At 41.4% G+C, this 26,114-nt stretch overlaps 1 protein-coding gene across 1 annotated transcript; it reads right to left on the bottom strand.

Annotated features, from left to right (window-relative positions):
- Positions 1-586: 586 nt before the first annotated feature.
- cd81a (CD81 molecule a) lies at positions 587-26,114 on the bottom strand. The gene is made up of 8 exons (XM_076998530.1): positions 25,938-26,114; positions 17,254-17,368; positions 5,812-5,909; positions 5,451-5,525; positions 5,165-5,278; positions 3,915-4,007; positions 3,504-3,587; positions 587-3,291 (listed from the first exon to the last, which is right to left on the bottom strand). The coding sequence occupies exons 1-8, from the start codon at positions 26,001-26,003 to the stop codon at positions 3,229-3,231; spliced, it is 708 nt and encodes a 235-aa protein (XP_076854645.1). The 5' UTR covers positions 26,004-26,114; the 3' UTR covers positions 587-3,228.

The following is a 26,114-nucleotide window of genomic DNA, read 5'->3' as shown; positions in this document are numbered from 1 at the left end:
GTTTATTTGCATTACACTTATTATTACAGCATAAACCAAGTTTACATTTAATGTTTTCTTTTGGTTTTCATTTGGGGAATTAAATCATTCAGAGTTTAATTCAGTTCTCTTTAAGTTTTTTTGCTTTAGGGTTCTGTAACAGTGGGTTGAAAGGAAACTATTTCACCAGACTGGCCAGAAGTTATCAACTAGAAAAGCCACTTTATGCTGGTGAGCAATAATCTTTTTTTTTTACTTAAAAAAAAATTGTACCTTGAGAGGATTTGCTAACTGTTCTGTTGTGTTTTTAAAATTGGAAAATAGAAGCCTTTATAAAATAGGAAAAGCAGATATTTGTTTTCAACTAGGGTGGACACACCCAGCACACATATGCAGAGTCACTAGGGTCTGCAGTGCTCACTGGTCCTTACAAAGTTCAGCACAATTCACTGACAATCTCCTTCAGAAGATTGTTTCTATTTCAAGTTGATTTTGGGGTTAGACCCAGATCTATAATAAAGGCATTTTCTGCAAACACATTTTTTTCCAAAGGGTCTTCTGGGATTTTTGTCCAGGTGGCGAAAGAGGAATGCCATTAATGCATTAATAAATATAGTAACATTGCTTTTATTTTAACCAGTGCCATGTTAAGAATGAGCTTAAGATATATATTTCACTGAACAAAAGGGAACAATGCACTACTGAATATACTATACAGTCCAGGAATACACTGATCATTTCTAAAAATCAATGAAACTCACGTTGAATGTATAGGGCACTTTTAAAGAAATTCAGTAGTGAAAAGCACCCATTAGCTGTCTTGTTTAATCTTATTCTATCCTATTCCCCCACCTTGCTAAAAATTCTTGCATATGATATATGAGACACTAAATTCTCAGACAGGCACTAAAAAAATAAAAGATGACACAATGAGGTATTATTTGTAAAATACATTTAGTCCTTAAGTATTTGGGCAACAAAACTGAATCAAAAATGATAAGTGGTAAATCAGGCCAGAGATCGGAGTGAGACCTGCCAGTCCGGGTCCTGTGCCATGGCAAAGGCCATAATCACTGATTCATGGTTTCAGCTCCTTAAATTCAAAACTGTTATTTTCCAGTTCACGCTACAGTCAGTCAGTCTATTGAACTGCAAGGATCCCACAATGTCTGGAAGGCTTTAACTAGAATCTCTGGTCCTTTCTTTCTCTTTGACAAAGTACCAGGAAAAAAGGTATCACCATAAAAGGCATATATAGCCTTTACATAGTCATTAGTACAATAATATATCACTGTACATATTACAAGACAGTTTTCAGCATATTAGCATAGGCATTATGTGTTAACAATACAGAGTTGCAGACTGCATGTAGGAAAACAAAATATATTGTGTGCGTGCACGTGAATGTGTTGGCTTGTGAGATGTAGATGATTTAGAAATGATTTAGTAAATTATTTTTAGATGTTTTTCTCCAGGGCTGTTGGTAGTGTTTCTTCAAACATACCGAAGCGTTAATAACTGCACTATCATCTATTTTGTTTATGAAAACGGCACCTATAATGCATGCTTGCCCATAAGCTTGAGAAAGTGGGCCGATGAACACCCTTTGGGTGACACCTAGAGGATAGCAGAGGTATTACAGTAACTGCTGCACCTAAAAATGGCAGTGAGATTGTTTTGGAGCTCGTGAAAACCAGTCCTGGAATAGCTAGAACACTGCTGCTCATTCCCTATTCACTAAGGGCCAGCTTCTGCAATTTAGGTAACAGCCTTTAGGAGTCAGTTATGATGACACAGTGGTCAATCAGTTGAATGAAATGTCCCATGGTTATTAAAAAGTAAACAAGGTTTGCATTCAGGGGGATAGGATTGAGTTTGAAGGAAGTAAATATTTCCAATGGACTTCAATACGTTATCAACACACACACACACGTACACACACCTCGAAATCTTACAGTATTTTCAGTAGAGTGATTTTATGACACATTGCAGCTATGACATTGTCAAGCAACTCCCAGCACTTTAGATTTGGCAAAGAATTTCAAAAAACAAAAAAAATTAGCATCTTTTTTTCTAATACATTTTCTAAAGCTTTCTAGCAAATGGCTAGAGAAGATATTGTACAACATACGAGTAGGAAATTCCACTAGGAACCAACAAGACATTTTAGATATGCAGTGTAAATTTTTATGGGATGGGACAATAGGTTAGTAAGGCTGAGAGGTGTTTATAAGACCTCGCCATGGCAAAATGTGGGCGTGGTCAGGGGTTGCTAGGCAGAGGCACCCCAGCAGTCTTAGCAAGAGGTAAGCGAGCGAGGCGGTGAGTTTCCGGGCGTGCTCAGTGGACATGCAGGGGGAAGACACCACTCGCCTGGGTCAGGCACACAGAGCCAGTTAAAGGCTTAAAGATCATCCATCGGGGATCTTGGAACATGCTAGCAACGAATACGGAGCGTGGAGGAAGCTGAGGTTTCCCTGTGGAATGCACACAGGCCACAGCGAGGTGCGAGCATGGCATTCTTAGTCCCGCTGCAGTTTGCATTTTGACCTATTCCATCTCTCTCTCTCTCCAATACTGTTTCTAAGTGGTCCACTTCTCATGAGCAAACAGACAAGCAGGCATTCAGGAAAGGAGGGTTAATATGTCTGATCATTACAATATCCATGCTGGAAAGTCATACAGGGCTGCAAATATATACAGTTTGTTTGTACATATGTATGTAAAGAACAACAGAAATAAAGGCAAAAGCTTTACACCTGACTGTAAACACAGGAAATCTACAGAAATCAGGATTGTGTGTACACATCAATTGTTTGTATAACTGTCTGTGAGACAGACAGATAGAGACAGAGAGAGACAGAGAGAGAGAGAGAGAGAGACAGAGAGAGAGAGAGAGAGAGAGAGAGAGAGAGAGAGAGAGAGAGGCAGAGAGAGAAAAAGAGCATCTAATTGTCACCCGTCACATTCTGCCATTGTGTTTACAGGTAAGGTTATCAACAAGCAGGAGTACATAGCATTCGCAAAGTGCGGAGAGGGACGGTCATGGCTGCTGGATCATAGCAACATCAACAACAACAACAAAAATAAAAAAAATACTAGGGAGTAAAATCATCCTTGATCCATAAGACAAACTGACTACAATATTATGGTGGATACAAAGTTAACCCTTAAGAATAGCTTTCCTTCACTTCATTGGCTGGTGTTTCCAGGAGCCACATGCCCACAGGCTCCTTAGCCAATGCAGTTTCAGTACACTGGGCTGTTTCGAATACCACAGCAAAGCACCATGCTGAAGATCATCTCAAAGATCTTAGGAAAAAAAGAGAAAAACAATGAAGTCAACATGAGTGACACAGGAAATGGTTGTGTGAAAATACTTTGCAGTCTTTGCATATCTTTTTCCCTGCCTCTTTCTCTCTTTCACACACACACACACACACACACACACACACACACACACACACACACACACACACACACACACACACACACACACACACACACACACGCCACTCTCTTACCATGATGACAGCAACAACCAAGGCTGCGATGCCAATCAAGTAGATCTTCTCATTGAAAAGCTCTATGATTTTCTCGTGACAGCCCTGTGAAGAGAATCCACAGGAGCATTTAAAATCCAGATTATACACATCTCAGTACAGTGCCAGTTGGATTATATAGAGCTCTGACCCAGATAAGTGATCAAACGATACACTTAGTATGTTTCTGTTTAAACTGGAGGCTTACAAGTAAACAAATCATCTTTCCAGTTACAATCCCAGTTCAACAGGTCATCTAGTACATCATCAGAGTCAGACAGCCATGGCCAGAATTCACAGAAAATATACAGACTTCTCTAAAGCTGTGTGATGTTTCATTAATCCTAGAACAGGATAAATGGATAAACAGAAAAGCTTATGAGAAGAGGTTACCGGTGTAATTTCAAACATCTGCTTCTGGGGACACAAGTCGGTTGCCCAGCCAGTGGCAATTGACGTAAGTCCATTTTTGCCACAGCAATGCAACTAAAAGACAGAGAAACATACATATTTTACATTCATGGTCAATATTGAATTATACAATAAAATTTAAAGGGATTCAAGTATAAAAATATCCAAAACAAAGGACACAGCAAATTATGTATTGACATATTTAATCTTTGAATTCCTTGATTCCTTTTTAACAACTTTTTATCCGTGTTGTGAAAGGCTAGTTCATTGGGAACACATCAGACCTGCGGCCCTGTTGAGCAGTTTGATTTAAATGCTTAGCACCAGAACGGTTTTATTCACCGAGGCTGTCAAGGGCGCTCTCATGGGGTGGCTGGGCGGAACTGCAACCGCCCTGCAAAAAATTACAGGCCGGCCTCCCCATCCCTCTCCAACAACTGACAGTGAATCCCACAGGTTTTGAATTTAATTTGATGGTAAATTAAACCAAATTGAATTAAATTAAATCAAAACAAAATGCACAAATTAATATTCATATACCCATATTGCTGGTGCTTTGTACAAAATAGTGACAATTTATTTTGGCATGATGTCTATTTTTTCACCTGGGGTTGTGTTTACAGTAGTGGTGTCAATTCCAGGTTCAGAAAGTAAAAGTCCTCACCAGGATTTTGCTCAAGCTTGCTAGATTTTCTAATTAGCAATCCAGGTAAAATTAGTGGAATCAACACAATCCAGGAAGCCTGAGCAAAATCCTGGTGAGGACTTTTAATCGCGGAACCTGGAATTGACACCTCTAGTTTACAGTATTGGTTTAATATGAGCTTTATGCAATTTCTGTAGTCTGCATCTAGGCTTACACCCATGGACTAAAAAAGAAAGCTCTATCCCATCATTAACATTACGTTGATACGTTACTACAGACTGTTACTACAGATTGAGTGGTTCAAAGAATCAAAGAATTATCATTTACACTTCTAAATGATATAAAATGATATCCTTGACAAATTAAACATTTGCTCATAAAATTAATATTTTATGTTTAAGCAAAGCACACCATTGATTTATTGATGATTGTGCAGTGAAAATGGAATTTGAAGGTCTAATTAACAATTCCTTATTTGATCTCATTTGTGACTACATTACTTGTATTAAATTCCTCCCACGAGGTCGAGGTTCTGCAGGCACCGTGTGTGGTGGGAAGATACTAGCTGCAGGAGAGGGTAACTTACAGACTCGTGGAAAGCCTTCAAAACAGTAGCTGCAGCGTTTTTCTTGTCTGTGAGTGTTTCCACCAAGCCTTTATCATACACGGAGTCGTAGAAGGAGATCATCTCCTTAGAAATCTGAAATAAACAGAACGCTGATGGGTGATTGCAGCAACAAGAAGGAAATAAAGTGTGAAAAGACCGGTACAGCAGTACAGCCTAGTACAGGTGGAACCCAACCATGCACCTGTTTACACACTGCATGTGTGGGCATGTGTGAATGTATCTGCAGGTGGATGCTCTTCCATACCTTATCCTTATGAATGAATCCCCAGATACCAGCAGCAACCTCACAGGCAAACAGGATGACCAGGCAGGCAAAGAACTAGGGGAGGAGGATAAGTACTAATATTAATGTGGGGTTTTTTTTATTAATCATGAGGTGTATGAAATGTGCCTTGAGGTTAGTGTGAACTTTCAGATGAATTATTCCATCTAAATGAGTATATTCAGTAATCTGTGGGAGGCTTCTTGTTCATCCAAATGGCAAAAAAAAGATAGATAACTAAAAAGTGTGCAAATGAGTGGTATGGTGAATCAAATAGCAATACATCAGATGGGAGATGACTGAGCAAAGCTTCTGGGTGGAAGATGTATGACAAGTGACTCACTGTTCCGAGCAAGCACTGGGACTCCTGGATGGCACCATAGCAACCAAGGAACCCAACAAACATCATCACAGCACCAACAGCAATCAGGATGTAGACACCTGTAGATCATTAAAAACAACATGAAAAGGTGCTCATAAACATACACTAAAAGTAATCTATACGAATCATAACATTTAGATTACAACGCTGTCTCGTCATAAGTCTTTGATGCCTGAACATTTAATAATTATATCCACCAGGTGTCAGTGTGTGAGCAAGTTAAATATATATATATATATATATATATATATATATCGCTAAGAAATTAAACGAGACGTTTGGTTAACATATTAAGCTTAATGTTACCATACCCTGAAGTCGTATTTACTTTCCATTATCTCATCCACTAAAAATAAAAACCTGGGATCCCAGCCTTTATGTAACAAGTGGTCAGAAAGAAAGAAGGAAATGTGTTTGTAAAAACTAAGAGAGAGAAGCAAAACATCACTGAATTAAATCTCCCCTCCCAACATCCCCCTGCATGTTTACATCTTACAGAGGCCCCGACTGGCTGACTGCTGTAACCATGGTAACTCTGCCAGGGCAGAGACCTTGTTGAGCGGGGGAGAGATGGAGTGAGAAAGAAAGGGTGGGGACAGACAGAGAGCCAGAGAGAGACAGAAAGATATGAATGCAGACTGAAAAAACCCCCCGCTATTAACAGCAACACAGCGCAACATTTTCCGAACTGAAAAGAGGGAAACCCCCCCATTACACTCACACGCGCGTGTGTGTGAGATTCACGTGACTGAGCTTGGAAACACAAGGGGACCAGAGGTGGGGTGGGGGGAACACAAGGGGACCAGAGGTGGGGTGGGGGGAACACAAGGGGACCAGAGGTGGGGGGGGGGCACACAAGGGGACCAGAGGTGGGGGGGGGGGGGGGGGGGGGGGGAAACACCGCCCTGTAGCTTAGTCTTCATGTGCTCGTGTTAAACGCTAAGAGCCCCGGGATAAAGAGGATAATGTGAGAAGGAAGCAACTCCCTCTCTCGCGCACCCAAACCCTGTTGGCCAGTGTCAAGTGTCATGCAACCCAGGGAGAAGATATAGATTCCGTGAAGCACACCGAGAAGTTCCTGCAACACTCAGTCGTGTTTGCGGAGTCTCGTCTTTTCACGGATCGTTCTTTTATCACTGTGCTCTTCACACGTCTTATCGGTCGCTCTCAGTTCCCCCATCTAATCAATGACGTCCACCACGCCGTCTTGCGGAATGAGGAACCGAATCAGCAGGGCGGGGACCCGACGGACGTAGACTAACAGCAGCCGGTCTCTGGGGGCTAATTCGATACTGTCTCACCCGGTTCGGAAAGATCTGAAAAAAACGTCCCCACGGTGCTCGCTGGCTGTGCGGTTGATTGTTTTAAGAAATCGATTCCCAGTCAAAGAGGGGAGGGGGGGATCAAAGCCAGCGCGAGCGTAATTGCGAGTAAGGGCCCAAGGAACCACCGTCGGCTCATGACTTCTTGTGACAGACTTGAAATGTGCAAGCGCACCGTGACCGGCATGCTGATCAGGTGGAAAATGCAGACCAGACGCTCTCGCTCTCTTTCTCCCCGTGCATCTCCCTTTCCGCTCTCCTCCTCACTTTCCCTTCGTCCACTCGCGTTTTCTCTGATCACCTGACTCTCTCGCATTCATCTCGGCTGGATGGCCAAGGCGTTTTGCCCGCAGTGCCCCCGTTATGTTTGCGCCCAAGAGCAAGGAGCGTGCCACTTCCTTTCGTTTTCCCCTGCACATGAATCGAGAACACTGCTTGTTAAACTCGGTACATATCTGCAGTGGCTACTGGTTTAACTGTGAGAGAGGCTGAGCAGTTCACGCAACAAAAGAATCCACAGGCATTCTGCAGAGGGGCGTGTTATTGGGGGAATACAGGGAACGCGCCGCCCCTCGGCCTTGCACACTGTACCCTGTGTGTGTGTGTGCGCGCAAAGACGTTGACACGCCAAATGCAGCTGCTACTCCCGTTTAATTCAGAGAGCAGATGCCTGGCTCTGTGCCAGAGAGAGAGAGAGAGAGAGAGAGAGAGAGAGAGAGAGAGAGAGAGAGAGAGAGAGAGAGAGACAGAGACAGAGACAGAAAAAGAGAAAAAAGAGAGAATCTGAGATCACAGAGTACCTCGACTGATTAAAAAAGTTGTACATTAGACCACTTAGAGGAGAGAAAGAAAGGGAGGGAGGGAGACGGAGAACAGGGCGTGGCGCATAGCAGGAAGACCACAGCAAAACAAAGCATGGAAAAAGGGAGACTAATGAAATCAAGGCCGCTGAGGTGCGTCAGGGTTGAAGCAGTGGGGCAGTATGACGCCAGGAAACGAAACGAAAATGAACAAAAAGCACAAAATAATAAAAAAAATTGAGAAAAGGAGAAGGAGGTACTGAAAAAGGGGAGGGGAGGAAAGGAAAATAAAAGGCAGAGGAAAAGAAAGAGGGAGCATACACTACAGACGTTAAACACAAACAGATGGGCTGGAGTTGAACCTTAGTGGAAAGTGTTGTGAAGCAGGGGGAGTGAGAGAGCTTGTAGGAATTTGTTTATTTCTTTATTTGGCCAGTGGAGGGCGGTGTGGGGAGTGGGGGGAGGGGGATGATCTGAAAGGATTCCCCACCCCCAGCTAAAAGCCACACCTTTTCTTTATCCTTGGAGCTGTTCAGTCTGAGAGCAACCATTCACTATGCTGACTTTACAGCCTTAAACCATTACCCTCGTATTTAGACTACCGTGTATTGAGTAGAGATTTTAAATGACAGTCCGCCCTAGATCGAGGTGCTTCCTGTTCTCACATTGGTAAGTGAGAACAAACAGGGAGGCCCTCACTAAGGTCACACCCCCCCCCCCCCCCAAATAGTTCAGACACTTGGGTCACATTCCCTCCCCCAGAAGAGTCGTTTCTCCTTTCAGACATTTTTCTCCTTCCACTGACCTATTGAGAGTTACATGCCTGGTTGTATCCTTTGCTTGTAATGGTGACCTCACACCTGAAGACCTTGGCCTTGCTGGGTAATATTTAACCCTTACGACACTTCCTGTTCCTGTTTGCTTTGTTTCTATTTCCTCTATCCTCTGTCTAGCCCAAACCCTGCAGAGTCCTGTCAAGACTCATATATTTAACATATATGGCCGTCATCTACAGTACCCCCACTGGCAATGTAAAAGCATCAGTCGTTTTACAAAATGTATTGCCAAACATTTCCATGACTTCATCTGCTCAGAAGTTTGTGGTGCAAGAAGCTGATTAAAGGAACATACTGACATATGCACACATTTCCCTTTAAACAATTTTGAGGAGGAGGGTGTGTGTGTGTGTGTTGGGTGGAAAGAGACAAATTTATACAGGATGAGGAAGAGTGTTGAAGAGGATGTGTTGTGTAAGAGGGAGAGCATGGAACATATGCGCTTCATTGTTAACCATAGCAGGCTGACCCTTGACCCTGAATCCTTCTAGCTTCTGACTAGAAGCACTCAGCCTCTTTTTATTACTCAGAGGAGTGTCACATGCGGATCCTGATGAGTAAGCATGGGCGGGGCGTGAAGGGTGCAGAACACAGCTGCCCCGGGCTTGGTATGCGGGGTATTCCCACACAGAGTGAGGGGGACTATTATTTTGACAAGTAGACCCAGGATAGCTGGGTAACTGTTTGGCTGTTTGGTGCAGAATTGTAGTTGAGGGGACTGTACATGTGGTGAGCTACAGACGTGATGAAAATTTAAATAAATCAAATGAAATGAACAGAGCCTATCAGTGCGTACATAAATCCATCCCATTTGCTTGTTGTCATATAGGTGTGTTTTTGGACCTGTTTGGCAGATGGCCACAAAGGCACTTTCCCTTTCATTATCTTCAAGCCCTCTTTTGGGCCTTTTAAAGGGGTGTGCACATACATTAGCTGCTCTTCTGCCTCTCAATTAAATATGAAGATATGAAGATGATGGCTTATCTTGGTGGCTTGCATTGATGGACTTTTAAACTGACAGGGATCAAATATATTGTGGTAGACATTACTCACCGCTAACTGAAAAGACATTTTAGATCTCTCGCTCATAAGAAGTCTATGCTTTAGATCTCTGGATGAAAGGACTAGCTGAGATGTGAGACTGCAGACAACTGTTAGGGCCATCACACATTTACCCATAAACTAGCGTCTTTTAACACAGCAAAAGTGAGTGAGCGAGAAGTGAGTAGCACTTGCTTATTAACATTTTTATAATTCCTAGTTTTTCTATATTTTAGCAATATATTTTTGCTAAAAGCCAAAGACAATGGGCAATCTTTTATGATTTCACCATTGTTCTGACCTATGAATCATCTGTTGCAAAATTTTCCACGTAAGTTTTTGAGGGATTTTCCAGGGATTAACCTGATGTTGCCACAGGAAAGAGCACTGCTGTACACTGTCATCTCCTGTATGCAGTGTCATGGGAAAGACTATGGTGTGTGTGTGTGTTGTTGTTGTTATTGTTGTTTGTTGACTCATTCTTTGCTGTTTGTCCAACATCTACTTGAGTCCAGGGGCAGGTGACTGTTTGAGACGTGCAGACTTAAAGAACATAATTATGAGACTGAACATGTCACAGATGCGTCATTTGAACTTCCTTCCTGTTAACCTTCAGGATATGGTTGGTTTCCACAGCAACAGTTGGTTTGAGACAGAATGGCTGTATTTACGCATTTACATGTGTTTGCACATGGTATGTGATTTGCACACAAGTTTCATCAGCATATTAAGCTGCAGTGTGTGTGTGTGTGTGTGTGTGTGTGTGTGTGTGTGTGTGTGTGTGTGTGTGTGTGTGACCGCACTGTCTGTTGATCTTATGATCCTCCTTGTACAGTTTCCCGTCTTGCACATTTCTAGTCATCAGTGACATAGCACAGCCTGCAATAAAATAGCTAGAATGAAAATTACACACTTGAAAAGATCTGGGAAAGTTTGCAAATTGAAAGATCTGGGAAGATATTCACAAGAAAAACTCTTGTTACACTTGTAGAGCCCACTGCAACCCTCCCTGAGTGGCCTTACAGTAAAGTCTTACACACTCCATCCTGCAACACAAATAACTGCAACAGAGCCTATATCTCTAAAAGAGCTTTCAGTTAATATAATTGTTAGGCAATATTTTCTATGTCTCTATGAGTTTTTCTGTGCTGTACAAATGCACTTAAGTATTCTGTATTTTCTGTAAGACTCTCGTGGCAAGCAGGGTTTAGCCAATAACAGCATTTGGTTTTAGCAATTATTATATTATTATATGGCAGATATGCCTAACACCTCTTCAAAATACTATATGAATCACATACTGCTGTCTTTAGGTGTTCAAATATAAAGTATTCTGTAAAAATGAACAAAAAAATTAAATGTATTGTCTTTAAAACTGTCCTTAAGATATTAAGTGCACTGTGAACCAAACCAAGGTACTAATATCCACCCAAGTGTTATATTAGTCAGAAACGCTGTTCCTACCAAAAGGCTCTTTTCTCTTTGCTGGGTGGGTGCATTAACAAAACAGCACCACTCCAGTAATTTGGTTTCTATGGATACATCACTCTCCTCCCATTAGTGGTAATTGAGTCACATCACCCCAGTTCGCATGCCCGAGCACTCCAGAGCCATTCTCCCTGGTCGAGGCGGACCGCGTACGCCACAGAGCATCCATGGCCAAGATCCTCCTTGTGACTCCACGGTCGAGGAGGAGGTGGCCGTCGAGGACGAGGCACTCACGTGGCCGCCACTGCGGGCACCACAGCCACGGCGAGAGACGGAGAGGTGGCGTGTGTGTGTGTCTGCGTCGCCCTCACCGTGGCGTCCCTGCCTACGTATGGCAGGGTTCTCCTTCATCCTGCTCATCGACCAGGGCTGGCTACGCTCCCGAGTGTGGCGGTGGGCAATATGATATCGTTATCCTGACACAATAAGGTTAGGAGTCTCCTAGAATATGGCTACACTTCTAGATGACTGACCAGCTGTTTTCCATTACAAAAAATCCCCAAAAAACAGATCATGTCCAGTGAGCTACTGTTCGCCATGCAGTTTTAATTAGGCAGATTCACCGCTGGTTGGCTTTTACAACTTCTCTGTAATTTGGGTGAAAATTGTTATTATTATTATTATTATTATCTAAAACAACACTCATGTAGGTCCGCTTTCCATTTTGCTGGTAGGTTGTGTCTGATCCAAAGTGATGCCATCAGCTTCACGTGCATTTTCATGATGTTATTTTATGACCCTCAGCGTGATGGCAGAGGAGGATAAACACGGGCAGGATGGCCGAACAGAGCAACCGGTCTCCTTTCTCCAACGGACCGGGGGAATGCTCCTTCGGGGGAACTGAGGAAAAAGTCCAGCACCTGGTTCAACATCAATCAACTTCACGGCAGCTGTCTCTGCCATTAGGACTCATTGCCCTGGTCCTGCTCCCATGATGCTCTGCTCTGGATGGCTACTTGGCCACTCCTCCAAGATACACTCTGATACACACGCGCTTACGTAAGACATCCTTGTATGTGCAAACAATGGGGCATCCAGGAATTTTTTGCTTTTTAGTCACAGCAAAGCATACAGCTGGAAAATTTGTTATACTAGAAGAAAACATGTGACATGTTTATGTTGTTATGACAACCAACCCATGTGGTGATTCAAATCCTGCTACATCAGAGGCCTTTCATGAGGTAAAAACAGGATACCATTCCACCATTAAAATGACTTCAGTTTTCCCGTCACTGTCCAAATAATAGTACAAAATCCCTTGGGTGAATCACTGAGGTGTTTTCTTGTGACCTCCGCCTTAACTTAGTAACAGTGGCCCCTGCGGTAACAATTTCACATTTTGTTTTGTTCTCGCACGTTTGTATGCACACCTTTCATCAGGTGTTCATGCCGTCTCTTGCCGCATGCTATTCTGAAAGGACTTGCGCTCGCAGCTGCTGAATCTCACGCTCTTGTGTAATTCGTATGAATGGCAAAACAGAGTTCTCATGAAATCCAGGTGATTTAGTTATTCACACATGCTATCATGCTTGGATCACCAGGGCACAGATTCAGGCTTGCTGAGCTCCTGTCCTGGAGCCATTATGATGCTCTTTATGTGATGGGCTTAACGTCCACAGCGATTATCTCGTGTTACAGGCCATAATGAGCGGGGATGGGTGTGAGCCTGGTTTTCTGCACTGAGATCAGGACGGCTGTAATGTCTGCATTAAGATCTATGGCCCCGTAGGTCTCTGCAGACTCCTCATGCACAGTGCATGTGAACACCCTCTACCCACCTCCGCCCAGTACCAGGAGACCTTGAAAAGATCCAAGAGTCTCTAAAGGCCTTCTGTCTTCTAATGGCTTCTTTGAAGTTTCCATTACATGCACTGGTGTGGTGTCTGGTGTGTTGTGATAGAAGCCAGGACTTTCAAGCCCTTTTTGGTGAGTTTTCAGTCCCTGTAAGGACAAACCTATTTCTGGCTCACAGTACAGGTCATCCTGTGGAACTTGCCATGTATTCGCCTTGTTACTCCTATGCTGCGATTGTCATCATGTCATTTGGGTCCCGCGAAGTGTGAAGCTCCAGTGAGACCTTCAGCTGTTCCCAGACATCAGCACGGCCACCCGTGGGGCTCCACAATGAGTTCTGTGTCTCCCTGACCCTCTGTGAACCCCAGAGGTTAAGAGGTCAAGGCCCTGTTAAACTACTATTCAGTAGATACTGGGATTATGGCTCTGCTGATATCTTTTGCTGTTTTTCTAGGAGTGGTTGGTGTTAACAGTAACTAATGGTTTCCTATTAGCACACTAATGCACTAAAGCTTTCCCATGGCATATCTCCTTTACTCACATATCACATATATCCTTATTTTAAAAAATTAATAAAATGTTATAAAAATCATGTTATTCATTCTCTCCTTTTCTCAAACACAGACAAATACACAAACACAACACATGCATGTACTCACAGATACACACACACACACACACACTTTTGTTTTTATACCACATATGCATTATAGACATATTACATAAATAACTATCTGTATGTAAAGAGTGTAATGTGAGAATGACAAGCACTAAACCCTACCCTAAACCTATCATTTATACCTTTTCAATTTTACAAAATGCTTGTAGATAATACTTTTTAAAAGTACTTTTTTGGCTTGTGAGTGGGACCAATAAGATTATTACCCTTACAAGTAAAATCTCTGATGTCTCCCTCACATAAACAGAGACTCACCATTGCACACAGTTAGTCATATCTCTAACAAGCCTTAAATGTTCAGGAAATACCTTAGATGACTCAGTGGGAATTTAACATTTTCCAAAGCCTCAGAGAAGTCTTTCTTTCTCGCCTGCCCCTCTAGCAAGCTGCCAAAAAAAGAGAAGAAGCCTCTCTTCCAAACACGCATAATAGAGATAATTCAGGCTCCTGGAAAAAGATGGGCTCAGTTTTCAACTGGCCCTGTTTATTCACAATGAAGAGAGGGAAGCAGAAGGAAAGAAAACACACAGACAGAGTGATGAAAGATCTCCACCGGTCTCTCCGTCCTCGCCACGGGCAACCGTGTCTTCAGCTACGTACCCAACATTACATTTTTTTACAAGACTCACTTTCCCGTGTGGAGGCACAAGTTTTCCATAAGGCAGGAAATGTAATCATTCTGGAAAATTCTGCCAAGATTTCTCCCAACAAAGAAGGAAGAAAGAGAGAGAGAGTGAGAGAGAGAGTAGGGTAAAACAAGAGATGAATGAAAGTTCGTCATTGAAATCTACCCCTTTGGCCCATGTTAAACTCAAGACTTTGCTCAAAACATATGAGATGCTTTGTTACACTGACAAATATCACATCTCCCAACCCAATTATGTGAAAAAATGTCGATCAATATAAATTCTTATAATGATACGGTTCTCGTATCAGTTCAGATAATTACGATACTCAGGCACCAACAGTAATCCCAGTGTTCAGTACTTTTTTTATCCCAGTGTGCAGAAAGGCTACGTCAATCATACCAATATCACATTCAAGTCATATTTAACATTTTTGCTTCAACACGCCTGCAAATACAAAATTGTGTTGTATCTGTCATGTCTAACATACATTCCTCAAATGTTTCCTCAAAATTTCAATTTTATATTTTATTTTTACTCATAGAACCTGTGTTGTTTGTGGCTACCTGGCTGTCATGTCCGTTTGCATATCTGTTATCCCCTGCTGCTAAGGTGCTCCTAAATAAATGTTGTTTTCCCACAGAGGTCTTGCCAAAGAGGGATTGTGGGAAGGGGCAGACCACCTGTGGGCCAATCCAAGCACTAGAAAATGCTCACTCAGCTTTATAAAAGTCATGGGAGCACAAATCCAACAGCTCGACTTTAACAAAGCAAAGTGATCATGTCTGGATAAAGAAAAATGTAATCATGCCGGCACTGCCTGTTGACACACATTTGAAAGACTCCATCTGCCTAAAAAAACACAAGAGAGCGAATTTCCAATGTATGAGATAGAATACTTCAGGGAATATTACAGGATCTATCGCATTAATATATAAAGGGAATATTACATTACCTGGATATTACCCATGCTTCCTGCCTGCTTAGATGACCGCAACATGATTTCCCAGAAATGTAATAGCAACAAAAACCAGTGTCGTGTGGACAAGTGAACACTCGCTGTGAGCCTTACGCATCACTGGCATAATCTATTACGAAATGCAGCCCAGGTGTTTTGCATAGCCTAACCGATAACGATTATGAAAACCAGTAGTATGGATCATGAAAAAAGCTGCTTGTTCATTGCTTTACATTAGCTAGTGGAGCAATTCTGTGTGATATGACTTCCAGAAACTCAGACCGGCTCAGAAACTTTTTAAGAACTTATTATTAAAAGTGGGAAGTGAAAGTGAATCATAGCAGTTATTGGCATAAAATCTGGAACCAGAAGGAGTTGTGTAGTGTAAAGATGGCAGTAAAGATGGCAGCCTTTAATGCCAATGGCAGACATTAGAACCACTGCTCTGTACTTACACACTGATGGCAGATTACTAAAGTATGTTTGTGTGCATGTGTATGAGAGTCACACATGATGACCCTGTGATCTGCCCTGAGCTCCAGTGGTAAGAAAATGAAAATAACTTTATCAACAGTCATTTGGGCATGATTTTTTGGGATCTTAGCCCTCTTACATCCAGTGATGACTTAGTTACCTTGAAAAAGTAATCTGATTACTCCTTTAAAAAGTAACTTGGTTACGTTACATATTACTTTATTTAAAAGTAACTATGTTAGATTACAAATTACTTTAGTAGTTACATTCAGCAGCAAAATGAGTTTTTCCAATGCTCACTTTATTGGAAGTGCATTTTAAACAGTAACAATGTATTTCCTGACATTTAAATAATGTATCTCCTGACATTGCATTACAAGTACTTGAGCAAAATTCTAGCACTTCTCAAACCTGGAACACAATGCAACATTAAAATTCTCCTGTTTTTGAGGGGTATTTCTTTACACTACCACATATCATTATGGACAACACTGCACAGAATGACGTGTAAAATGCGCTCGCGCTCTCACAGGTTCGCGTGCAGAGTCAAACACTACGGTCAGACGCAAAATTATAACTAAGCCAAGAAAAAAGCAAAAATATATATTTTTACTAACAAAAATAATAATAGTAATAGTAAATGGATAAGTAAGTTTAATCTGATTACTGGACTGGAAATAGTAACTCGTTATATTACTTGTTACTGAAAAAAGTGGTACGATTGGAGTAACGCATTGCTAAGTAACGTGTTACTGACATCATTGCTTACATCTGCCTTTGCTCAGAATAGGCTTGTTGCTGTGCCAAGTGAAAAAGAAAGAGGCAAGGCCAGGTGTGAGGAAGGAGACTTCCATTACTAGTTTCCCTTTAAGATGGAGGAATGGGCATCTTGTGATTGTTGTGTTAGTCAGCTTTCACTTTTGATATTCTTTGGTAGGTTTGCATCAATAACATAGAACTACCACTACCACTACCATTTCAGATATTCCACAACACGGCCATTTGTAATTTCTTGCAAGAGATAATTTTTTATGCAAATGTATTGCATTGAGGCAGTTTGCAACATTGGTCCACAATAGCGGAAACCACGTTAAAACACGACTGTGAACTTGACCGTGACGATGATTAGAGTGTGATAAAAACTGCATAAAGAGTTCACTTATAAATAATAGACCATGTGACTATAAACACTTGATGTTACACCAATCTCTGGGACCAGTAAACAATAGCAAATGTGGCCAACGGTAAAAGACGGACAACCCTGGGGGAGAGGGGGTGGGGTGGGTGGTTGTTGAGTCAAAAAATGAAAAAGCTTGTGAGAGATAGAGAGAGAGAGAGAGAGAGAGAGAGAGAGAGAGAAAGAGAGTGAATGTTTGAATGCTTACTAATGTAGAAGGTGCTGGGTGCCTCAGTGCCTTCAAACTTCTGCTCCAGTAGACTGCTGGTCTTTTGGTCATGGCGAAGCCAGAGAGACACACCGAGGATTACACATCCAGCCAGCTGGAACAAAAAACAAGAGCCAGAGTTATGAGTTGAGTCTTGAGTGCATATCAGCCCTTTCTCCGTCAAAATGACCCCTAAGGGCAGTGGTACATGGATCTGAAGTTCAAATCCAAATGCAAGTCCTGGATTTTGTGATTTCTTGCAATTGATGCAACTGATGTTGTGATCCCTGGCAAATGATTAATGTAACTGGTTGGTCACTTTGTGGCAGAGGTGGGGACTCGAGTCACATGACTTGGACTCGAGTCAGACTCGAGTCATTAATATTAAGACTTTTGACTTGACTTGAAAAAATATTCAGAGACTTAGACTTGACTTGCACTTTTACACCAATAACTTGGGACTTGAATTGGACTTGAACCTGTTTACTTGCAAAGACTTGATTTTTTTTTACCCCAAATCTAAATTTTAAAACGCATATTAATGTTTATAAAGTGCGCCCCATTAATTTCATCTCCGTCCTTCTGACGCAGACCGGTGTTACACCAGATTCTGTGACCGTCGAGTTTTGTGACCACAGGGGGCGCTATTTCACAGTTTCTGTTCAGAGGCACAAATGCTTTACGAATGCTGCGTAAACTACGCTGATGCACTTTCTTTACTCGTTTTGTTGGTGTCCACGAGCCAAAATATGACAGATGTTTATATTTACATTTATCGTCTCTTAATTACATAAATGTAAACAAGATTTACCATCCCCTCACCATTGCAGCCAACAAAGAAATCATGAATGGGATGTACAGGTGAGCCTTTTTAACTGGGGTCACCAATTCTGACGGCCGCCATCAGAATATGTGACCCCACTGAATCTCCAGGTATCAATAGCACACCGTGACCCCACAATAACAGAAAACAATGAAAAAATAACCCTAACCTTTTATTAGTCTATATTTAAACATTTTATCCAAATGTTTAGAATAACCATTCGTAATGACAGCATCTTGCTTTCGATGAAGCTTGCTATTTTCGTGTAAAATGATGTAACGAAACATTCTTGTTTAAGTACATTTATGTAATTAAGAGAAGATAAAATGATCTGTCATCTTTTGGCTGGCGGACACCAACAAAACGAGTAAAGAAACGCATCAGCGTAGCATTCGTAAAGCGTTGGTTGGTGCCTGTAAAAAAAAAAAGACTCGAAAGGACTTGAAATTCCAAGTTTCAGACTTGGGACTTGACTTGACTGTTGCCTGTCTTGACTTGAGACTTGACTTGAGTTGACTGTCTTTGCTTGAGACTTGACTCGGGACTTGAGGATAAAGATTTGGACTTACTTGAGACTTGCAAAACACTGACTTGGTCCCACCTCTGCTTTGTGGTCACACCTGACTCCTAGATGAAGGGTAAAACCTGTAGGAGCTGGACTCTGACAAGTCTCGTTTGAACTGGACATTGAGTGTGGACATGGTCAAAGCATGTTTGTGTATTTTAGAGGAAGAGATGTGCTTGTCTCATCTACTCAGCATGTGCGGCTGACCCGTTGGTCCCCAGTTTCTTATCTTGCTCTCCATCTGGAACTTGGTTACTATCTTCAACAAAGACTTGGGGCCCTTTGTACAGAAAAGACAAAAGCTCCCTTGCCCATGCATTTCCGGCAGGCCCTCTCCTCTCCAGCTCAAGGTTTCCTTGCTCGAAAGACAAATGGAAAAAACCCCCAGCATCTCCCTGATTGGAGAGCCACACATCTCAGGAACAGCTAACTCAGAGGAACCAAAAGGAACAGCTAGGGTAAAAAATAAACAGAGGTCAGAGGCTGTTGGGTTGACCATTTAAAGGTCTGGGACAACGAGGGGTATTGTGTGGGCGGAGAATAGGAAAGGGGCCTCTGTTTACAGATAAATCACTGTCCAATCAGGCGCGGCCTGTGGCAGCTGGACCTCGTCAGAGCACACAGACGCTGCAGAGGAATGCGGGACACAAATAAGGGAGATCGGAGACGTCCCAAACCCAGTTGGAGTGTGTGTGTGTGTGTGTGTGTGTGTAGGGTGGGGGTAGATGAGGAGGAGGGTCTGAGTGGGTAAAGAGAGGTCCAAACCCGCCACTAATGGCAGATGACTGGGACGTGGTGAGAATAGTGGAGGTTTAGAGCAAAGATCCTGCGATCGCTCTATTGGTCAGGAGATTAAGCTCCGCCCCTCTGTTTTCCAAGACACATTCTTTCACTTTTGCTCTGTTACTCACATCACAGCACACATGAACCCAGACCTCCAAGTCTCACAAACACACCACACACACTCAAACACAAAACATCTGAACAGATCCAGAATGAAACTACCCACAGGTCAAATCAAAAAGGCATTTTCCTGCTTAAGAATATAGTAATCTCACACAACATAAATTGCGTGGGAAACCAAGGAGTTTCTTTTCTCTACCAGGATTTCATTGTTTGACGACACTAACTGAATACAACAGCTGTTAAGAGGCAAGCAAATGCAGAGCTATTACCTTTACCACAGAGACATCACAGCAGGTGACAGTGTCCAGTTCCATTTACCTGTCTGTCACATGCCCTCAACATACGTTACCAAACAATCTCATCTTAGTATGAACATCTGCTGTCCACCTGGCAGCAGGAAATAAGTAAACAAAATATAGCCTCAGGCTTTGTGAATTGTCATGGATACCATAATCACACCCCATGCATGTTTGTCCATTCGTAAGTGTGACATAACTGTAATAACCAGGATCACACTGAGTGGTCACTTGTATACTTCTAGCTAGGCATTAGAATATCACTCAGACAGCCAATTTGCCATGAAAAAGTCCACAAAAAATGTCCATGTCCCCACCCCAGTGTTTTTGGCAAACAGTAAACAGGCTTTTTACTTTATAGCATACAGACAGTAGTCTACACCGATTATGACAATGTGAACAACGGCAAAATCTAATCAGTTTTTCCACTCTTCTTCCTATGAGCAGTTTGAACTGCCTTGCAGTTACTGTTGTAATTACATTCCTGTGACTATAACACCAAACCACACTGACTCATGGCAGGAGTGTGTAGTGAGGGTGAAGTGACATGTGATGTCTGGTTCAGACTGAACTCGTTTTTGTAGGTTTGTTCCAAGTAGATATTTTGTAATCAGATTTGTGCAGGATTGGTGAAAATGGTCTGTCACCTTGCAAAATTTAAGTCTGTGTGTTTAAAATGTACAATTTGGCACCTTGCATTTAATGTACAAAGCTAGACAGTACAGTATAGTTTTATGCTATTCAGTGGGATTGATATGTAGCTTCCACATTTAACTTAATGCATGACATTTTTTTATCATTATTTTGTGACTCCAAAGATTAGACTGAGTCCAACTTTGGGGCAAGTGGGTGAAATGAATTTTAATAGTTCAAGAAGTGTTGTTTTTAAATTATAGTGTACAGCAGAAAACAACTGTATGATATAGAAAAACACTTTCACAACTAATTCACATCATTTGATGCCAATATCCTGTTGAAATGGAATACCACATACCATTCAAGTTTTGTGTGGACTGGCCAGTGCCAAGCATGTGAAATGTGCCTGATTGGCCAATGGTATGCACCATTTTGTAGATATGGTTACACTTACAGCCCCTATGCCAGAAACTGTAAGCCAAGTTTCACATTGATTGGACCATCTCAATGTTTGGGAGACGTTTTTGCATGGTGTAGCACCCCATATCAGAGCTCCTTGGGGTGCGTACTTGAAAGGTTTTGAGATGATGCATCAAACCATTCATTAGTTAGAGTTGTTTACTGTATGCACGGGAAGCTCATCCCATGTTTTTGTTTCGTGTCTGGAATGTAATTAGTGTTGTTATTTCCAGGTTTATTTTGGATAATTATGAGTTCAGACTTGGGAATCTCCGAATGTCACATTTGTCTAATGAAAAGGAGTGGCTTATGTACAATATATGGAATTTTGCATAATATGCAATTATCTGGAATAGATGGAGCAATATGGTTCTTTAGGCTTTTTTGTAGATTGCAAGACCAATAACTACTGGTCATATTAGAATTAAATAATTATACAATTTTATTTGTATGACATACTGGGAAGGAGTTGTGGACTATAATGCAATATGCATTGCTATAGCTCAACCTATCAATCAACCTAGCTCAATCAAACTGGTGTTTGGCATCTGAGAAGTGGGTGGGACCACTACTGACAAGTTCCATGTGTGTAGGACTTACAGTTTAGTCTGCCAAATTCGTTTTAGGGCAGAAAAAAAATAGTTTAATATATAAAAGAAAATTTCAAGAAAAACCCCAACAAAAACTATAGGGTTCCAAGCACTTATGTGTACAGTTCTCCTCAAATACATTCCCAAGTAGTTAAAGAGGATCTGCCAAAAAAAACGCAGGCAACTCTGAACTGTTGGCATTCCACATTACTGCTCCCAGAGAAGCCTAAAGTTCAACCTCCCCTTGCGAGGGTGTCCCATTAAGAGGCCGAGGGACGGATATAGAGACTCCCTTAGCCCACTTCTGATCTCTCCATTTCCCTCCCCCTCTCCTTCCCCCTCTCCTTCTTGTTTAATGCCACCCAGGCTCATTCCAGAGCTCAGGCTGCTCACTGCCTAGCGACCGCATAAACAACAGCATGTGCCAAAGGGTGAGGCTGCAACAGCAGCTCGTCGGACTCAGGACTCCTCAGGACTCCTCAGGACTTCTGGGATACTTGTTTCCACCTGTGTGTGCCTTCAGTTTAACTCACGAAGCTTAAAATCGTGATTTCGCTAAAGACAACAACTCTTAAACATTTACATGTTGGTTTCATAGTGCATTCTGAATTTAAGCAAAGTGGTAATGAGGAAAACCAACAACCAAACAAAAGCATGGAAACTCTTGCTAAAAATTCTCTATTAGGACTTCCCATGAGCTACTGCTGCTTAGTCAGACATCCATTTCTGGAATTTTCCATCATTTCCCTCAGCTGCCTCTTTTCCTGGATTAAGTTCAGAACAATTCAGTGTCTTTTGCAGATCATAACAAGCACACACTTTCTCATAGCCACTTCCCTAACTATAATCATGCTTAGTCAGTAAGCCCAGAGAAGTTCAATGTAAACAACTGTGAACACATGAATGTTTGGCCAGAAATGGACAAGATGGACAATGTTAATGTATTTGCGGCTTAGTAGCTGTGGTCCTTTATGAGTGTTGACAAGACTGAAGTTTGGCTGTATGGACAGAAGCGTCCACCATTTTGGATCAGCATTAGGATCATAACAATTGGATCTCCAAAATGTGACATCATATTTCTGCAGATCATTCATACCTCTAGTTATGGTCTCAAAAAATTTCTCCTTGGTCAGTCAATGTTTTCATTTGACAGTTACGGCATGACACTTGATATCCATGAGTATTTTGAACATTTTAAGAGGGTATTTCCAGAAATCTGTATTTTAAGGTGAATATGGTTCCACAACTATGCGTTGTTACTGCTTTGTGTCTGCTGATATAGAAACAAATGTCACACCATTTCACAACTTTCATCATTTTACATGGCTCAAAACATCATTCTCCTCATCATTTTGCCAAAGTGCAATCTCAGGTCAGTCTGAGAACACATGAGGTATGAAACATGTTCAGCCTAAAACAAAATAAAATCGTACAGAAGCAGTGAATGCACAAGTCGAGGCGATGGTCAAGGCCACGTTTTATACATATGGTTCATTTTTAATTAGCATCAGGACAATGATTACATGGCATCCATTTAATAAAGTTAATTTGTTATGGATAAAATGTCTAGAGCAAAGGAATGCCAACAATAATTCGTAACATGAGATCATATCATTAGACAGAACATGGCTGACTGGTATGTCCAATCCCTCTACACACAGAAAACAGAACTGATAGAACAAACAGACGTTTTTTTGCACAAGTAGTAAACCTGGCAGCTTCCTCACATGGCTCCGTTCTCATCTCCTAATCTGCACAGTAAACAGGAAGCCAGTATTCCCTTAGACTGTTAAGCCCCAAACACTAAACAATGTTCAACCTTCCATCAATCTCATGGTTCAGATTCTAAAAAATAGTTTATCTTAATCAATCTATCTTATGCCCATCATCTTACATCCCAGACCTACTGTTGGTTTTGTCAATGAATGATTGATGAATGATGATACTTTTTTCAAGTATTAAACATAAGGGCTCCAATTTTTGAAATGACTAACAAATGAAATCCTCTATTACTAGATACCAATTAAATGCTCCATTTCACAATCCTGTGAACAAAACCTGTTAGCTGTTAGCACCGTGTCTGCACACAGTGGTCATGCAAAACGTCTACATCTCCTAGCAGCCGCGGGGAGGGAAGGAACACTTTAGTCCAAACAGACCTCTGCCAGATCATTGCTAGAGCACAGTGTGCTGTTTCGTGCCAAGATGAGCACCATAATATCTGAAGTGGTTTGTAAGGTGCGAAACAGGAATTCCTGGTTCAAGTCTGTATTAGTGGGCAAGCTGACAAAGAATAATGAGAACTTGGAATGTTCTACTAGGCGTTTCGTTAGACCTCACAGACACTCCGTGTTTCCAGCAATGTTGCCGCCAAATGTCATTTGCCCAGTTATAGCAAAAAGTTCAAATGCTTGACTATGGTGTGTATGGCATAGAAGAGTCATTTTAATATTAACAAACATCGGTATGAAAGCATTCAAGATTACACCAGTACTGATAGTGCAAAAGGTATGTAGTGAATAAATGCTTTGAGGCAGTAGTGGTCTATTTTGCACGCACAGTGCACTTTTGTAACTCATTCTTGGGTCTCTTTATTTGGCCATGCTCGGTCAATGGTGTGTTGCTAAAGAGGTCTTACAGTTCCCTACTGGTCTGCTCTTGTTCCGGGCCTTGCTGGGTATTTCCATCCGTTGACTCACTGATAGTGAGTTGTAGAATGCCTGGCACGTCAACACTGAGGCCCACTACACCGCAGCTATGGTTCCAACCAAACATACCCTTTCCCCACCAGCTCAAATGAACTTTTAACATTTCGGGCCCTTACTCCCATGTATGGCAGAACTTTGGTCCAGATTGGATTCTGGCACTGTATAAAAGTTTCTTGAGATTTTATATAAAAATATATAGAATTTGGCATTCTCAAAGGAAAATAAGTTTCTATTAAACTATTTTACGCTTTGGCCAGAGTCCACATTCATAAAACATGTTTGGCCACCTATCAGACATATAAAGTGATCAATAAGGGAGGTTAGAGCTGGACTCAAAAGGAAGAGATCAGATTTTCTGGGCTAGATCCAGTGTTGAGTTTCCCCCAGAAGGAAAATATGTATTAATGAGAGAAATGCCAACATCTTACAACTGAAAGGTACAATTACATAATGTTATCCATGAAAATGATCTCTGCATGAACAAACTCCAAGAACCTTTCCCAAACCACATGGCCTCCACGTTCAACACATTCTGGACATGCATGCATGAAGACAAAATGTGTGATTTATGTTTGGTTTGCAATTTGTTCTAACAATACAGAATGGTTTGGAAAAACCTCATATTTCTTTTTGGAAAAAGTCTAGTATCCCTGCCACAGATGTAAATAGATAAATAAATAAGTGGAAAATCTATGTTAGGCTCAATTTACATGTGGAAAAATAGCCTCAAACGTGATGGTATTTTTCATAAGCCTTTACCACTGGTATACTGGAGACTCAAATATTCAACACTAAACATATTTAAAGGAGGTTTTGAGATTGGACCAAATATGTAAAAATCAGGAAAATATATACCTTAACCTTCATTTGGTACTCAATTATTGTTGGTATGACACCATGCCATCCAACTTATCGTATTACTTAAACCAAAGCTGCGTGACGTTATCACTTTTCCAAATCAGTGCATTACACTTTCCCAGCTTTCGTCAACCTATACAGGCAAGAGGCGGGGCCAAGCCAAGGGATTTTGTTTGGGATTTAACCAGTCTTTATCTTTCATCGGTATTCATTTGAAATCTGTGGAATTTACTGTAAAACCTCAAGTTGATAAAACATATTTCGACATACATGTACCTATATAAAATCTACATGAATCTACATAAAAAACTTTTTTACCAATTTCGCCAATTGAGTAAACAAAAACTCAACTTCATTCACGGCAGGTTTCAAAGTAACTTGAAGAATTTGAATTTGCATCGTGAATAAAAACATAAATGCTCATTTCCCGATGATTACGGCTGTCCAATTCTGTCCACGTCTTTTAGTCATTTTACTATTGTCACAGGACAATAAATTGTATTAAACCACAAACATTTGAATTAGTTTAGTATTTAAATCACTCAGGCCTGCGTATAAACCCCAGTCTCGTGGCCTAACTATTTTATAAAATCAAGTCTGCAGCTCAATCCGTTTTAAGCTACCAAACCTCTATCGTACATAACACAATATATTAACACCTTGAAATGGTGTTCACTTACGACAATCAAAATGTGCTTGCCCATAACCTACTATTATCACATCTTTCAATCGTTTTAATCAAACTACTGGTTACGAAAAACCCTTAAGATAAACAACACCATGTCTCTCTAGTTTAATGGCCGAAAGAAGACGTAGCCCATCACGAAATGAAATAACACTTACCCAGAAAATGAAATTGAAGAAGAAAAGCATATATTTTATGCATTTTGTGCAGCCTTCTACGCCCATGGTTTTAGTTTCGGCTTCCTAGCTTGAACGTAATATGAAATAGTGTGATGCGGAGAACGGTCTAGGCGACTGAAGGAGAAACTCGCTTTTCTGTGGCGCTCTGTCTTTGTG

This window comes from Brachyhypopomus gauderio, chromosome 1 (genome assembly GCF_052324685.1).
Source record: "Brachyhypopomus gauderio isolate BG-103 chromosome 1, BGAUD_0.2, whole genome shotgun sequence".
In the NCBI taxonomy this organism is placed as follows: Eukaryota; Metazoa; Chordata; class Actinopteri; order Gymnotiformes; family Hypopomidae; genus Brachyhypopomus; species Brachyhypopomus gauderio.
The sequence above is the reverse complement of the archived record's forward strand: the minus strand, read 5'-3'. Positions and strand labels throughout refer to the sequence as shown.